Consider the following 17,269-nt stretch of genomic DNA (forward strand, 5'->3'; position numbering starts at 1 on the left):
TTCTGAGAGAACATGCAAAGGCATTACCATATGAAAATCAGCCTCAAGGCTGGACGAGCACAAACCCAGCAGAGTGCACATGTTGTGAAGCAAACTCTGACAGGCCCCAGGGGTGACTGCTTGGCCTAAATCCCTGTGCTGGTGTGAGTCCTTTTTCCACTTTCTCTTACAATGATAATGCCCTCTTGAACCACATAAGAAACATGACGGAGGGAGGAGTGATGGTGTGAGAAGCTGAGGGCTCTGCCATGCTAATGCTAGCTCTTATACTGATTAATTTAATCCCTGTGGCCACATCTCCTCACTTCTGCACTTCTAAGCTCAGAGGGCAAATAACACCCTTCTGCCTTCCAGCACTGTTGCAATTAAACAGTTCAATAACAGACATATGTTCTACATATAAATAATATTCCCATTTACATAGCATTTAGCACTTTTATTTAAGTGTGACAATGCTGGAAAAGAAGCACAAAGGTCCTGAGCTACTGCAGAGAGCAGCCATCTTTTGGAGTTGTCTTCCTCCAGTGACCCATGTAGTCTATGGTCAAATCTCCTGTTTCTTCTTCAGAACCCTGAGGCCAGTCCCCACTGACAGACTCTATCATAAACACTGCTCCCATCAAAAGAGAAGGTCCTTTGGCTCTCTACCCTGTATTTTTATTCAGCACATACGCAGGCAAAGCATTATTAGCACAGTCAAAGGACCACACCGTCAGTAAAGGGGTTGGAGCAGCTATTTCCCAGCATTGCCACTACACCACTCTGAAGCCAGCACTGGGGAATGCAAGTGCAGAGCATCTTCCCAAGGGACAGTGTTGTACTTGATCCCAAAAGTAGTCGTGGCCATAGGTGTGTGTAGAATAAAAAAATGTCCTTGGCCATCTGAAGCTATGTTGATACTACAGTTCCCAAGCCCCACTGCCACATGCTGCAACAGTGGGGAAACAGCAGCCCAAAACATCCCAAGAAAGATACACCCAATGGTAGTTTTCTCCAAGTGCTGATTACAGGGATGGGTGGACCTTGATTCCATTGATACACATTTAGGAGTCTATAACGTTGCTGAAGTATAGCTGCTGAAGTGTAGCCACAAACCTAATTTTATTCATTGCTCCTATACTGTCCTCTGCTTCTTCCAACAAACATGGTGCTCACTTAGTGTTTACATGAAAGCAACTAGTTCCCCAGGCAGAACAGAATATCTCAGAGCAGGGTAGCTCCATAACCTATAACAACAGTGAGGTCATTTTGATTTTTCCTTTTCATGCTTTCACTTCCCGTGGAGATGACATTATCTTCAAGAGTTCTCTTGTCCAAAGCAAGAAACCCCAACTACTTCCTGCCAATTCTGCTGTGACAAGAAGTCCTCAGGCAATATTCTGTGACCTTATGTTTTTAGCATCTTCCAGTGAATTACTAGGTTAGTTTGGGTCAAAGTACTTCTGTCCCTAACAGCTGCTGATTTTTAAAGGAGGAAGCGTGTCTGACTGACCTGGAATCGACGCATGTCTCGAGGGTTTCCTGCATTTTTTAGGCAATTTTGGTTACATTTGAGGAAAAATTTCAAGAAGAACCTGTGGAGAAAAAGAAATGGACATTAACATCTTATAAACAGTGCATAGTAGTACTACGTAACATCTGCACATTTGGTCCAACAAAGCCTTATTTACATTAGTATTCCCAACCAGACAAATCATCCCACTGACAGTCCAGAGGGAGCAGAGCTTGCACGGGCCCCAATCCAGCAAAATATGTAAGCATGTCCTAAACATTTAAGCATTAAATTAATAGATCTGTTGTGTCACAGACATTAAAGTTTGCAGAGTCAGTCCTTGTATCACGCTAAATGGCCAGCCTCACTGTGCCATCCATAGCAGCAAGGAGGTAAGAGACATATTTCAGCACAGCAAAAAGAGGACAGAAAAATGCCAGCCAAGAAATTTCCCTTGCACATAAATGGTGTTTTGTTTCACAAGTTTGCTGTCGTGGGCAAATTTTGATTTAATACAAAAATACTGAAAATGTTCCATACAGTTGAAATCTCCCTTCCACAATTAAACCCAGTTTGTGCATAAAATTCATGCTTAAATAGTGGTTAATGGGAGACCAAAACCCTGAGAGGAAAGGGGGAAAGGCTAGGTTAAAAGACTGACTTCATGGAAAAATGAAATATTTTCAATGCAGTCTATTTCCTGACCATACACAGTTCACTGAAGTAGCTATATGACCTTGACATATATCTCTAAGAAAAGACACTGCATTTTACAAAGCCAAAGAAAAAAGCAAACATTTCACTGAAAATATTTCCTTCAGTGTTATGCATCAGTGGACTGTAAACTCATAAAGACAAGTCAATGAATAATAGTGGGTCTCAGATTCCAGGCTTCCTCCCTGAGAGCCAAAGTTTATCAACATTTTGTCCAAAATAAACTAAAGACTAAGGTCTACTAAAGCTCAGCTGTGCAAAATTTAATCCTATAGCAAGTTTAAAACCTAGCACAACCAGACAGAGCAGCATTACAACTTGCAATAACCATCAGTTGACTAAGCAGAAGCTAATCTGACCTGTTTCTATATACAAAACGCAGGGTAGGGAATTGTCTGATCCTGGTTTACTTTTAATCAGAAAGTTAACTTTTGCAAGCTTCCATCTTTTAGCATCCAAACTGAATGCTAGGTCAGCAGAATTTGCACATACTGCCAGCAAGAAAGGCAAAATTGCAGGGTAAACAGCTTCAGAAAATCCTTTTTTGATGAGCAGCATTCTTTGCCCTGCTCTAGTTGTGATGCCACCGCTCAACAAGGCAAGTTTTGGTGCTTGTTCCTCTGTGCCAAGAAAATCATACTAGGCAAATGGCTGCAATGACAAATTGAAACTATCAGGGACTGTTTTCATTACAGAAAAGTGAGGTAATGAAGAGGATTATAAAATGTGATGCTTGGGATTATCAAGGACTGGATCTCCTGACCTAGGAAGTCCCTTCTAGACCTGTGCTTCTAAATAAGAAACAGCAATCAACATAAAATAAACAGCCGCCACACTTGAACAGGGGATTTGGAGACACCGTGTTTGTTTACGCTAAAATAAAGAGCAGTGTAAGCCATTACATTTTCTCATCAAGCAGGTTCTGATATTCAATAAGGGAAAGTTGGTGCTATTTGTTGTACATGTGTGTGTCTTTTTAAGCCTCTAATGGCCAGCTGTGACAGCCTGACTCAGATTGTGTAGAAGGAGCTGTCAGCACAAATCTTGGCATCTCGAATCCAGACAACTGCTTGCCACCAGGCGAGGGTTTGTACTCGTGCCAGAATGGATTTTGAGAGACAAGCAAATAGGGCATTAATTCCGCCAAAGAAAAACGAAAAGCGGGGAGAGTTCAGGATCTTACACTTCAGATGATGGCTTTCCTGTCAACAGCTCGTCATTTAGCTCATGAGCTATGAAGGGCACGGACATCAGATCCCTCTTGCCCTAAGCTGGCCCTGTCATGCGAAATGCTGGCAGGATCCAGAGACCACCCCTCCGCGCAAGATTGCTTGCTGAAATAAAAAGCCCAGCCATCTGTTGGGAGGCAAAGACATCCCTGTCAGCTGGTGCCTACAGCCTCGAACAGGCCCTTATGTGGCAAAACCTCTCGGAGCCACTTATGCTTTGGGGAGAAGCTGGCGCTGCTCCGGGTTTGCCAAGGGATTTTTGGTGGCTTTGCCAAGCACCAAGCTCAGCAGCTGCCCACTTGGTCTGCCGCAGCCCTGGAGGAACACCTAAGCCCTGAGGGGAGCTGGGACATGGAACAGTTAAAAATACCTGTGCTGAAAGGCAGTGTCAGCCATGCAAATGTGGGAAGCACCTTCCCCTTGTGGCTTTGCACAGCATGCAGGCGTGCTGGGCAGCAGAGGCTGGCAGGTTGACTCAAGGGCCCCCAAAGAGATGGAAAGCTCCTTGAGAATCTCTCCGCAGAAACACTGGGCCTTCCCTTCCCTTACAAATTCTGAGCTCACATCAGCTCAAAGGCTTGGAAAATCACTGTGAAATACAAGAGTTGGCTTTTGGGGTTCGCAAACTCTAACCCAAAGTTTTGAAGTCTGACTCCATTTGCACTGCGCTATCTCCACCAAATTCTACAGAAGTTTCACCAAAATAAACTGCAGAAGAAATGAAGCTCATCTATTTAAACTACAAAAAAACCTCAGGCAGGCAAGCAAGCAAACAAAACTTCCTTTGAATTAAATCAACTACAGAAAAAAATTAACTTAAAATAACAGTATTTTCAGAGGAACTTTCAAGACCCCAAGCTTACACAGCCAAGTTCGCTCACTGCATTTTAAGTAAAAAATCACCAGTTTACAGAACATATTATGCCAAGCGCCATATTTTTATTCCATTGAAAGACAAAACAAACTATAGGCTGCACTTTGTTTTGGAACACACCAGAGCTGGAGTCCTCCTGGCTACGCAAAAGCATCTCATGCTCATCTAGGCAAGCGCCAAGCGGCTCCTGAGCTGGCGTGGCACGAAGCGGCTGACGGTCTCCCCCTGCTTTGGCAGGAGGACAGACACGAACAGATTAAGACAAGGGTAGAGTGGAGCGGTTTGATTCATGGGGTTCAGCCCAGTCTCTCGGTTCCTGCTCTAAACCGCTTGTTCAGGTGCTGCCTTTACCTCGAGTCCGGTCCTGCCAACCTTGCTCATTAGCAACACTTCACTCTGCAAATATTTCAGATCAAGATTGACAGGACTGGTCCAGGAGAAGTGCCAATGGAGCTGAGCTCTTTGTAAGCACAAACCTCCATCTCCGTTTGTTTGCATCTAACTTCTTTACAGTGGGTTATTTTTTTCAGTTCTAACTTTCTCTGCACTTGGCAGGGCTGTATAGCATTAATACTAACCACAGAGGATATATAGCATTAATACTAACCACTGGGGTCTGAAATTCATTCCCAAGATGAAAAAAATGTGCAAAACACAGGAGTGTCAATAAAATCTTCAATAAAATCTTCGACTTTCACTCTCTCCAAACTTATGTGATTGCTGAACACCAGCTCTTCTGCCACACAAGACTCAGTCATCAATTATACTTATTGCTACCACTGAAGGTTTATTTTTTTGCTTGAATCCAGCTAAACATATTTTCTGACTCCCTTCCTGGCTACTAACATTCCTGGTGTGAAAGGCATTTGTGCGTAAGGAGCAGAGAAGCACCAGCCAGTTCCATGTGAGCCAGCTCAGGTCCAGAAACACAGAAACTTTTTCAAAGCGTTTGGATTTACTGACTTGCATTGCTATTAAATCAAAGGACTCCATGCTTCACCCCTTATCCCACAGAGACACGGCTGGATGGCATGGGAGTGCAGTTTTGGAGAAAGCAAGTTATTTATAGGTAACATTTAGGTATGCTGAGATACAGCTCAGTGCAGGCTGCAAAAACTACTCAAGGAGTGAAGTTGCTGAGCAGTTAACCTGTGCCATGGCACCATATTACCACAAATCTTTAGGTAACTGCAAGGACCAGTGTAGAAAGACACCCTCCAGCTAAATACAGGCCTCCAGTCTGAATCAGGCCCCAAATGAACATGAACTTCTGTCTGCCAGGCAGAAGCTCTAACAAACGGGGTATTGGCTCTTCTGGGAGTATCCTCTCCTCTTCTCACAACTCAATAGAAAATTCGGTTTTGGAGATGATTTTTTTCCTAACAAAACTGCTGCATTCCCCAAAAGACTTTGATGTCAGCAGGACTAGGCTCTCACCATTACCCTCTACTCTCTGCTAGTGAGGGACTTGTACCCCAGCCCAGCCTGAGTTCCCTGGTTGCCTTTGCTGTCTTCCCGTCCTGCTACACAGAAGTCCTGACACTGGCTCCCTCCTTGCTCCTGTTCCTTCCATCCTCTGTTTCCCCTCGTTCAGCTGAAGGACCTAGCGAGCATGCTACAGCTCGAGGTCACTCCACCTGGATAAAATACTCCCTGCCGTTCATGTCTAGCTATCTTGTCCACCACACTCCAAACCCTTTGGGTTTGTGTAATACCCTCCCCTGCAGCATCCCTCTCTTTGTCACTACTACCTGCCACAGTGATTTAAATTAAATAAATACACATCAGGAACAGAAATACTAGTAATAAAGATGTAATAGCATTTTGCTCTCCTACTTTTCTTGTCCCTACAAATTAATACCATGTTTATTAAAAATAAACAAAGAGTTAAATTAGAGCAAGCAAGCTCTGACATGATCTAGGTTGGGTCTCCTGTCACTTCCCTGAAGGAAATTTAAAGGAACTCAAACACGAAGGCTTAGCAGTAGGATTTGCTTGCCATTGCCACAATAAATATGTCTGTGGAAGGAGAAAAAAATAGTTGGAAAGAAGACCTGCTGAATTCCTAATGCTGAAGAAAAGCTTGTTTGTTCCCAATACATTGGAGAAGTTGTTCAAGAACAGTTCACCCATGTGAAAATACGACAGCTGTCATGCTGCCAAGGTCAGCCAGACCAGTGGCTATCCAGAAAGTGAGTGCCGGTTATACAACTTAAACCTGGCTAGGGCAAACAAAATTGACAAAATGCACCTTTTCTGAGGTATAAACACATTTGATAGAAGAGGGCAACTTTAGACTCCCAGATAAAGCACAGCAGTAAGTATACATGGGTTTGCAAATTTAGTAAAACCAAAATACATGGGCCAGTGCAATAATTAGCAACTGTCCATCAGATAAAAGGATTGCATGCCCATTCTGTATGACATACCAATTCAGCAGAGTACTAAATATGTGCATAAATTTAAATACACAAGCAGTACTGATGGAGACAAAGGTACTACTCACATACTTCAGTACCTCACAGAACCAGCCCTGCTGTCAGCCTATCTGCTTTCTTTGGTTGTCCTCCCAGCAGAAAAGGATGCTGGGGATGTGATACGGCAAATACAGTTGTCTCAAATAACATCTGACGGGTAATTTTATTTCTGGTGAAAACTTGGCATATCAAAAAATACTGAAGCCAATATAGGGGTGAGTCCACAGGTCACCAAGAGACAGACAGTACATGCACTTCAGTAATTTCATTTGCTTCTTCAGGTTTTTCTGGGCACTTTTCACACACTTCTCTCTTTCTCAGTCAGTAACTTCTGCTACTTCTACTGGTTACTAGATCCAGTTAGTAATATGCCACTAAAATAAAAATATAGGTAAAATGCATTGTTTAATGTAATTTTGTTTGGAAAAGTAAATTATCAAAATGTAGAAATGTCCCTTTAGAATTTTCAGAAGGACAAAGCTCACTTTTTTTTCCCTTTCATGTTGATTCTTCTTATCAATACTCCTATTGTACAAAGGAAAATTCCCAACTTTTTTAAAAAATTAAGCTAAAATAAAGCATCTATTTTTTCTTGAACAACCATTTATTCAATTTTTCAACATTTTTAAACTTTACTGGAAGGAAGCACTTTTTTATTCCACTTTGCCAGAGAAAATTTGTCAAAATAATGGAATTTCCTACACTATAGAAAATCTGAACTTAGCACAGCTCTACTAATAACTGCAGAAAAAGGAGGGGGAAAATTCCTTAGCATTTTAGGTATGAAGATTCCCATTTACTAACAAGTCTACTGTTGCAAAGTTTTATTTCTGGGTTGGTTTGTTTTGTGGATTTTTTCTTCACAGACCTTTTCACATACAACTAACTAGTCATGTCAGGTATTCTATTCACAAAAGAAAAATTAAGATTTACACTGATATTTACCAGTGTGAGGCTGTACATAGAAATCAAACATAAGCACAGGGAAAACTTCCTATTACCCACATGTTCACAGCTGGATTTTACTTGGCTCTTTAGTCAATAAACAGCAGTAGCTACCTTTTGTGGCATTTTTACAACAGGAAATTTATTCTGCAGAAGAGAAATTAAACACCAGATACAGCCATCTAACTCTCTTCTAAACATAACTTTGAGTTGTCAAACATCCTAATTACGGAAAAAAAGAAAAAAAATATCCCAAATCTGCTCTCCCTGGATTCGGTGTTCTCACTGATTTAAAATGGAAGCAGAATCAGACCTGTATTTTGCATTTATGGGACGCTAAACAATTCACTAAAAACAAAATAAAAAAGCCGAAACCAAAATCCTGGAATATTATTTATTTTACTAGCAAACATATACCTTCCTCCTGAACCGCAGAAAAGGTCCAAGAAAGGCAACGTGGCACAGAGAATAAGCCTCAAGCAGTCAGAGTCTATTGCCTGAGATTCTTCAGGCAATGCCATAATAATAGAAACAGAATAGTCTACATTATTTTTGTGACTTGCTCTGACTCCTGGAGCCAGCATTGCCAGGGTTTGGTACTATCAATACAGTAAATATTCAGCTCAGCACAGCAAATAGCTGAGGAGGCATCCACATAATCACCAAATCAGAAGGTAGGACTGCCCAAAACAGCCTTAAATTACTCATTGCTCACTCCAGCAAGTGTTCCCAGTCACTTTTCCTCAGGTCTGTGCGTTCTGCACAGTGAAGCACAGCATATCAATTTTTCATCTTGCATCTTCTGGACTTCTCTCGCTTTCTGATACTGAGTTATAATGCATCAGAGAAATTTCGAGTAGTTTGGGAAAGTCTGTTTGGCATTTTCTCCCATGAGTGAGTTAAAATCCCAGAGAGACTGTTTTTGGTTTCTTCTCCCAGACTTTTAATAACAAAAGAAAGAGATAACACCACCAAAAAAACAACATCACAAAACAGAATTAAAAATAGTCCTGAGGCAGGCTGGAGTGCTCAGTTTTCTGTAATTTAATTTTGCCCCCGGGTGTGACTTTTTAATATTTTTTTTTCTTAAAGTAGTGAAAATCTGAATTTTCTTGTATCTCCTTATTTGTGCCCATCTCCATGATCTAAAGTTTTTATTAAATTTGAACCACAGCTACCTTCCAATCACCAAAAAAAAAAAAAAAAAGCTGGAAGGAGTTTATGCCATCTGTGTACATAAACCCATAGTATTTGGTTTATGACAGCTAGATGCAAGACAACTGAACATACGCACATCCTTTACACTATACTGACACTAAGAGCACTGTGTGATAAGCTGTGAGCGCACGCACGCACGCCCATGCCCCACGCACAGCTCCGGTTGTGTGTGTGTTTACACAGCACAGAAGCCTCCCAGCTCTGCCTTTCTTTGCACGCTCCAAATCACAGACTGCTCCTTACGAGCTGATGGGACAGTGCTTTAGCTGAAATTGTGACAGACTTTCCAGCATCAGAGTGCTCTACTATCAAGTGAGTACAGTCACATAACCAATAGAACTTATCCTTATCTATTTAGTAAAAAGGCCCAATACTAAATCGATTCATTTCCGTTTAGATACTTTTCCCTTCGCTCTTTCCCCATGTCACTCCTGTTTCACCCCTCAAATATGAGGATATAAAAGCAGGATAACTATTTTTATTTTTTACTGAAGATGCTAGACTTATTGGGAAAAAAATACAAACCAGCTCTGCGGTCTGTCATAGTTCACACAATGCCACTGAATTAGCAGCCCTTCCAGAGTCATACTTTTGCTAAAAGAACCTCTGTTCATTGTAAGTGATGACAGATAACAGCATTACTGTTATTGTAATACGATATCAGTATTCGGTTGCCTACTACCTCAAGGTAAACTACTGTAACCTTAGCATGGTTACCAAAAAGCATCAGCAGTATCAAAGTCATAGCATGTCAGAGCGCAGTGTTAATCCAGCCATCTGAAGCTGTTTTCCTCACAGCAGGCATGGGACCCTAAAACTTGTCACATTGAGCTGAGGGTGCTGATGACATACTTCTTTCATCAGCTTACTGAGAAAGTTATAAAGATTGACATGGTAAATATTTCATGTGTGGGAAACACATTTCCCACCTGTCCCTGGATCAGGCACATGTAATCACCTGCATGTAAAATTGTGTGCAACCTGCCTACACATACAATAATTAACGATTCCTCAAATAACCCGACACCAATAATACCCTTAAGTAACAGTGATGCACCAGTGCCATCATCCAAATCTGCAAAACCCAGAGGGTCAGGCTATTCAAAGGACATGTGTGCGCAGCGCACCTCCTGGCCCATCTGAGCTTCTACAGCACTGAGAAAAGTTCTGCACAAATAGAGGTGGAGTGCTACTCAAAATCCGTCTGAACAGATGTATCCTTGAATGTCTACACTGGGTGGAGGCATTATGTTACAACGGTGTTACCTCCCCAGACCTGGCTCAGAACCTGCTCCATTTTGTTCTCAAGATTTTTTTTCTTTTTTTCTTTTAAGTGGAAGATGCTTAATGTTAGAAAAAGCCAGGAGGTCTGCTCAGCCTGATATGGAAATTATTTTCAGCCAGATTTATATGCAGGACTGATGGCCTGAAGAGAGAGAAATGAAAAGAAGGATGCTGTCCCATCTCTTATTTACAATAACCAGTAGTATACGACAATAATGAACCAGAAGCACATAAGAAATTAAGAAAGTGATTATTGAGTTCATTCATGTATCAAAATCATTATAAATACACAATTCAAGGAACTTCCAGCCCCAGAGAGATGTAACAGAAACTTAGCACACATGCTGAAGTATGCCCATGAGATGCTGACTCTGTGCAAACCCGGGGGCTCTCAGCTGCAGCTGCTCCACTGCCTTGGGATCATTGCCAGCAAGACAGACACTGCAAGACCGTGGGATTTACTGCTGGGATGACACCCCAGGCTCAGCTTTTGCATCACCAAATCCTCAGCAGAACTGCAAAAGCAATGGACAACTTAGAAATGCAACTATAAATCTCCTGTTCGCACAGTCCTGCTATGAAAAATAGCGGAACTTACCTCACCTGACCCATCTCAGTAATTACAGAGAAATTTTTGCAAAGTGTCAATACAGTGAAAGATTGATTGCATCCCCTCCTAAGACAACTTTTGCTTCAAAAAGCAAATTGTTTGCTTCAAGTAGCAGCAGTAAAGGACCGGGGATGGGGTGGGGGGGGTGAGGAGGGAAGGGAGGAGTAACTTAAAAGTTATTAAAAGCAAACTTTTAACAAATTAAAAACTAGACTAAATGGGGGACCTGGTCAGGGTTGGTGACAAAGGACAATCTGACAGAGATTCTGCTGGCAGATTTGGTTTTACTTTTTGTAATAAACTTTTATTGGCTCTCTCACAAAAAAAAAAAACCAAACAAAAACAAAAAGAAACACCACCAACAACAAAAGAAACCTCCAACAGTTAAAAGGAATCTTTTATAGAAACTAGTAAGGGTGACTCTAGAATTAGCTGCCCAGAAAAAAAATAAATATGCAAATGTATATTTGTATTTATTCAAGAAAAGATCAAGCACAAAAGTGCTGTGGAAGAAAGTCAAGTGCTGCCTTCGGCTCCTGCCCACAAGCTGGACATTCCATCCAGGGGTTCCCATTGTTCCATGATATTTAAGAGAATAAAGCTCTCACTTCCTTTACAGCAGGGAGTTCTCCCAATGAGGACGGGATCCGGAGTAGAGTTGCTATTTTGAGTGCTGGAAGGAAGCAAAGAGCTGTTCTGTGGAAAGGTGGAGGCACTTGGAGCTGTGCATGTGGTGGTTCAGCAAGAGAAGATATTCCAGCAGCCTTTTAAGGGGATAGTGAACTGGCTCTAGGTATAAAATGCTGCAGATTTTTTTTTTTTTTGTGTATAGGCAAGCAACACAGACACTGTAAAATTCATTGTAAGTCACTACAGAAAGGGGAAGACTGAAAGAGAAAGGAGAACAAGAATTTTTGATGTGATGGTGAAGAGGAACATACTATATGTAATGCTGGAGTTGTCATCAATAAATATCGTGTGTGTGTGCTACCTTTAACATGACATTGAAAGATCTTAATTAATCTTAGAAATAATGACCTCTGCAGCAAACATGTAGAATCACATCATACCTGCTTATATCACAAGTTTTGGATTAAGTATTTCAGATTTTTTCTTAAAGCAATGGGCCTTAAATATGTAGGAAAAATACTTTTGCTGATGCCCTCTTCTGTGTCAGAGAGATGTGGAGAAGGCATTAGAGCCTGCAGCTATACAGTTATCTTTTTTTGCACCCACCCGGAAAGGTGATGCAGCTAACCAGAGTATTTTCTTCTGTGCTTCAAGACAACCATCCAGTGAGGGCACAACCAAATGTTTCAAAACTGAACTGGTGCTGGTGACAAGTTACAACTGGAGCAAGGTAAGGACATGAGTTGGCTGTAATAAAATACATTATGCTCATGCCACTGTGTACTTCATTGGTTGGAATTATGAGAAACAGCATATTTAGCACAGAATTAAACAGACCAAAGACATTGTAAGGACAGAGGCACAGCATTAGATACCCTACACAAGGGAGCAGGGAGCAATATGCATTATCATCTTTGGAAAGAAGGTGACCTCTGTTAGCAGCTACAGCCATCTTCCATGGGTGTTAAAACATAGTCAAGAGTTGGGATCTCTCCTGTATTTCTGGATATCTGGCTGTGTCACCGAGATGCCTTTCTGTGTGAAAGCAGGGATGATACCTGTGATCAGGAGCATTCGTATCCACAAATCTCAGAGCATGAGGGTTTACAAAGTCCTATATAAGTACTGCATAATTATTATTTTTCTGTATCACTGTAGAGGAGTAAGGACAGCATCAATGATGGAAAAAAGGTTTACAATGAGCTGTTAAGTAACCTTGCCAGATGGTCAGGGCAGAAAGGTTCAGGTTCTTGTTCACCTATATCATGCCAATGAAAGTCACAATTAATTCAGCAGACCAGGAAGTGCTTGCAACTTAACAACCTTTTACTCTTTAAGTCTATTTTATGTTCTATTTTTCATCTTTTGAGAGCAATTGTGCTGGCAACTGGCAAAGAGTAAAGAGGATCAGCAAAAACTTACAGTTGCCCCTCTCTAGCACCTCCTTGGAAAAAATAAATTCTTTATTAATGTAAACATAACTAATAAATCTCACCCAAAGTTTTCTAACTAGACAATAGTTTCAAATTATCAAGAACTCTACATGAGTACTGCATATTGATCATTCTTTTTTCACTCAATTCTGTAGCTCTGACAAAGTTCCACTAAAGACCTAATTGCATTATAATTAACTTAAATGTTGAAACACATTACCCTTTCTGTAATACACACATATCACTAATGAAAAGGCTGAAATCCTTCAAGATGACTGGCTAAACAAAGTGAACTTAGAAGACAACATCAGAGCCTGATCTCAGAGACACTAATATAAACCTAGAGAAAACATGAACTTTCACCTTCTTTAGTAAGGCAAGACTCCAGGCGCAGAGTTAACTAATGCAGGAAATAAAACCACAGCCACATGCCCAATGGCTTGATGAACCTCACTTGCTGAACATACAATAGCAAGTTTTAAATCCCTGCTTAATCTCCAAATAAAAATTAAGGGGGAGTTTGAAGAAATACTGTGCAGTGCCAATGACATCCTTATGAGCAGACACCTGTTAGACAACATGCTAAAATACCCTCACATCAACCTGTCAACAATAACCACCAACTAATAGACAACCCTGAAAAAATAATACTCAGGGCTTAATTAAAAATGAAGAGGAAAATAACAGATAAATGTACATTATCTAAACTAGCTGTATGTGACTTCAGTGTCTATAAACTTAAACAACATTACTCCAATTTCAGAAGTACGAAACAATCTGACTTCAGTGTCTAGAAAATTAAATAACATTACTCCAAGTTCAGAAGTACAAAACAATGTGATTACAACTGAATGACCAAGTTTCTGCCCTCGAAGCTTTCTTCCACCATGCAGAACTATGACAAGCACAAAATGATTGCATGTTCCTGCTGCTGTAATGAAGCTTTTCTGCCACCCCGGAGCTGAAGTGTTACCTATCTACAGCCAGATTTAGCCTTGGCACCTTCTCAGTCCTCCACCCACTTTTTACACAGAGTAAGTGCATGGATATAAACAGGCAGGCTTGGCTCACTCTATTTAGGAGAGCATGAAGATCCCTTCATCTAAAAGATTCCTGATGCTCAGTACAAGCAGCTAGCTGGAACTAGCAAGGACACTGAGGAGAAAACTTTTATCTTTGCAGTAAGTGTCTTGGGACTTGTTACAACTACAGGTGGCCAGGCACTTGACTGTGTCTCTCCTGAAAGACAGCACCTCCAGCAACGCAGTACTCCCTAGTGTGACACCTCTTCAGTAGCATCTAAAAGGGAAGCGTACCTCCTACTGAGTCACCAAACACTGCTTCCTACAGTAGCAAGGCTTTTCCTTAGAGGACTCTTATTTTAAAATAAAAATTGTCAGTCTAGTGATGCAGTGCCAATAAATCCATGTGCTTTTACTTTTGTATATTCTGAGGGCTGCTTTTAAAAAATGGGATTCATTACATACAGGTTATAGCCAACCGATGTGTCACAAGTTTTGAACTGATACAATTTTTTCTGCAACTGGACATGGTCTCCTTGATCTCCATCCAGTCATTTAGAAGGCACATTTTACTGTTCACCTACAAGTCTCTTAAAACAAGAGACAAATACAGTCTGTTACTTTGGTAACAGTTTTAGGTTACTTTTTAAATTCCACTTCTAAAGATCACAAAACAATGAAATAAAAATTTGGGTTTTTTTATTCTTTAATCAAAGGAATCTTTGTATTGAATTGTAGGCAATAATGCATTTGAGATACAGAAACCAAGAACGGAAGCAGAGCTGGCAGAACACCCACAGAAATGTCTTGCCTTCATCCCATAGAGAATCATGCTTTTAAAATGTCCAGGCAGAAAATTTTCTAGAATTTTAAATACGTTAATAGTTCAAAGTACTAATGACTCCAAGCCAAAACCCCAAATTGGAAAGTTCCTGAGCTCTGGGCAACATTCAGTCTGCAGTTGTAAAAAGAGTGAAACAGAAATTCAGACGGGAACACGCACACCTTTTGTGAAGGTCCAATTGAGGTTGGCCCCTGTTCAGAAATAACCGGTTCAGACCCCATCCTGGAGACCTGACCCCAGGACCCAGATGTCTCTAAAATAAAATGGAAATGTCTTCCTGAAATGTGAGAGAGGCTGGTTTCTCTCTTGTTGCACTGTCTTTTTTCCAAACTATCTCCACCCATAACTTTTTAAAGGACATTGGCAAATGGCACCCCTTAGGCTGGATAAATTTCTGCAGAAGGAACAGCATAATTTTTCTCCCATCACAAACCTTCCAGTCTAATGTTTGACAGCCTAGATCAGGTGCTGTCCAAACATTTATTAAAACATTTTAAATGATGAATATATCCAATTATTACTATTAATGCAGCTAATACTGACTAATGAGGGGGAAACATACTAGCTTGTGTCCCGCAATTCATTACCCCTGCCTTGTCAACAATTCAAAGCCCAAAACCTAATCATCCATACCGGGCCCTGTTATATTTCACACGTCACATTTAATAAGTCACTCAGTGCCTATAAATTAATGTAACATGTCGGCGTTTATGAGTGCGGCTTTGTCGCTGTTAACAAATGATGTGCTGGCCTGGTCTGCTGCAGCTCAGCAGTGACGAATGATGGAGGATGATTTCTCTCCAAACTATAAACTACACACTGGGGACCACTGCAACACACAGATACATGTATATACATGGGCACATGTGTGCACACACATGTACATGCATACTGTGTACGGAAATGGTATATAACACAAAGACTGTGCACATGCATGTGCCTTTATAGGTATACTTCATACATTTTGATGCCGAATGTTTTTCAGCCTGGTCATTATATTTTATCAACATATATCATACCTATTCATATATGCATATATATGCACACTAGATACCACACAGTATTATAGGAATGTATATACAACTCTTCGGCAAGTTTACAAAAACCACACCCACTGTACAATTTATTGCAATTTCACTTGCACTAGTTCAAGACAAACGATTTTATAGAACAATACTGCGTACAGGTGGGGCCAAGCCAGATGTACAATTAGTCTGAATACCTGTAATATTTCCATGCTTAGTGCTTCCATAGCCAGCCACAGCCTGAAACAGAAATGAAACACCGTAGACTTGTATTGCAAAATGTGATGTTAACTGCAGACTGGCACAGCACCAATGGTTTATTTCCTTTTTCTGGAGCAAAACTGATTTATTTTTTTTTAAACACCATGAATACATAACTTAAAAACTTAAAGGCACACAGTATACGAAGAAAAAACGTACATGGGATATACATGAACTTTTAAACACACTTCTTCCTATTTTCATGCAAGAAGCATAAGCATTGGAAAGTAACAGGGAAAATGTCAGTGTCTTTTTGGTTACTTTGGTTGCAGCTGTGGCAGATTCAGGATTGATGAAAGACATCTGGATCTACATACGGCTGCATTAAGTACTATATGCAGTAATAAAACTGCATGTTGCAAATGCACACTGTGGCCAGGAGGGAAGCTGTCACTGGAAGCAGCTTTTATAGAGCTCAACTGGTTTGTGAGCAGCAGAGGAAGATGACAGATAAGGAAAGGACCTCCTAGAGCTGAGCTCCTAGCCCCTAGGAAAGCTGAGTCTTACCAAATCACAGACCAGGACCTCAGTTTTGCCTTTGTCTTTGCAATAAAGCTTTCCCAATGGCAATGCCAGTTTTACCCTTTTGTTCTTTTTTACGTCAATGTATCCTGTGTTGAAGCAACAGATTCCTTACAAAACGAAATGTATTTGAATACCCGCGATAATTTGAAATGTTTAACTGAGATGTGAATGCATTGGTGATGAGCCCACAGCCAGTCTGGGAGTGATAGATCTGTGAATTCTCAGGATACTTTTTTGCCTCTGTGGGGAAATGACAGTCTGTAAAAAAGAAACTTTTGTGGGAAAGAGTCACGGAGTCATGTCTAAAGGTCTGCCAGTATGAAAAACATCTTCAGAGAGAAACCTCCAGTGTGTTAAAATATGATCATCAGATAGTTTATAAATTAAAAGCATCCTTTCCCGGTAAAATAGAAATCTTGCTTGCAAATTTTAACTACAGTAGGGAAAAAAAAGAAAGTAGAAATACATTTAAAAGGTTGACATAGAAAGGACAGTATTTTCAGTCACAAACTTCCCTTCTGTCTTGGACCATTGACTCACAAATAGCACAGTGATTCTGGTTGTGGGTTGTTGGGGTTTTTCTAATCCTGGTTTCAAACCAGAAAACCCTTGAAAGGCCTCTGGACCTGGAGAAAGGTTTCCTGCATAGGTCTAGCAAAAATCCTATAGAAAGTTGCACGGTGAGC

General features: G+C 40.8%; 1 protein-coding gene across 4 annotated transcripts in view; it reads right to left on the reverse strand.

Annotated features, from left to right (window-relative positions):
• The window catches only part of EBF1 (EBF transcription factor 1), a 280,578-nt gene that overhangs the window by 102,566 nt on the left and 160,743 nt on the right, over nucleotides 1-17,269 (reverse strand). For all 4 annotated transcript variants that reach the window (XM_037398542.1, XM_037398540.1, XM_037398541.1 and 1 more), the window contains exon 7: nucleotides 1,493-1,574. In XM_037398542.1, coding sequence (XP_037254439.1) covers nucleotides 1,493-1,574 — 82 coding nt within the window. The remainder of the gene's footprint in view (nucleotides 1-1,492; nucleotides 1,575-17,269) is intronic.

This window comes from Falco rusticolus, chromosome 8 (assembly GCF_015220075.1).
Source record: "Falco rusticolus isolate bFalRus1 chromosome 8, bFalRus1.pri, whole genome shotgun sequence".
Taxonomy (NCBI): Eukaryota; Metazoa; Chordata; class Aves; order Falconiformes; family Falconidae; genus Falco; species Falco rusticolus.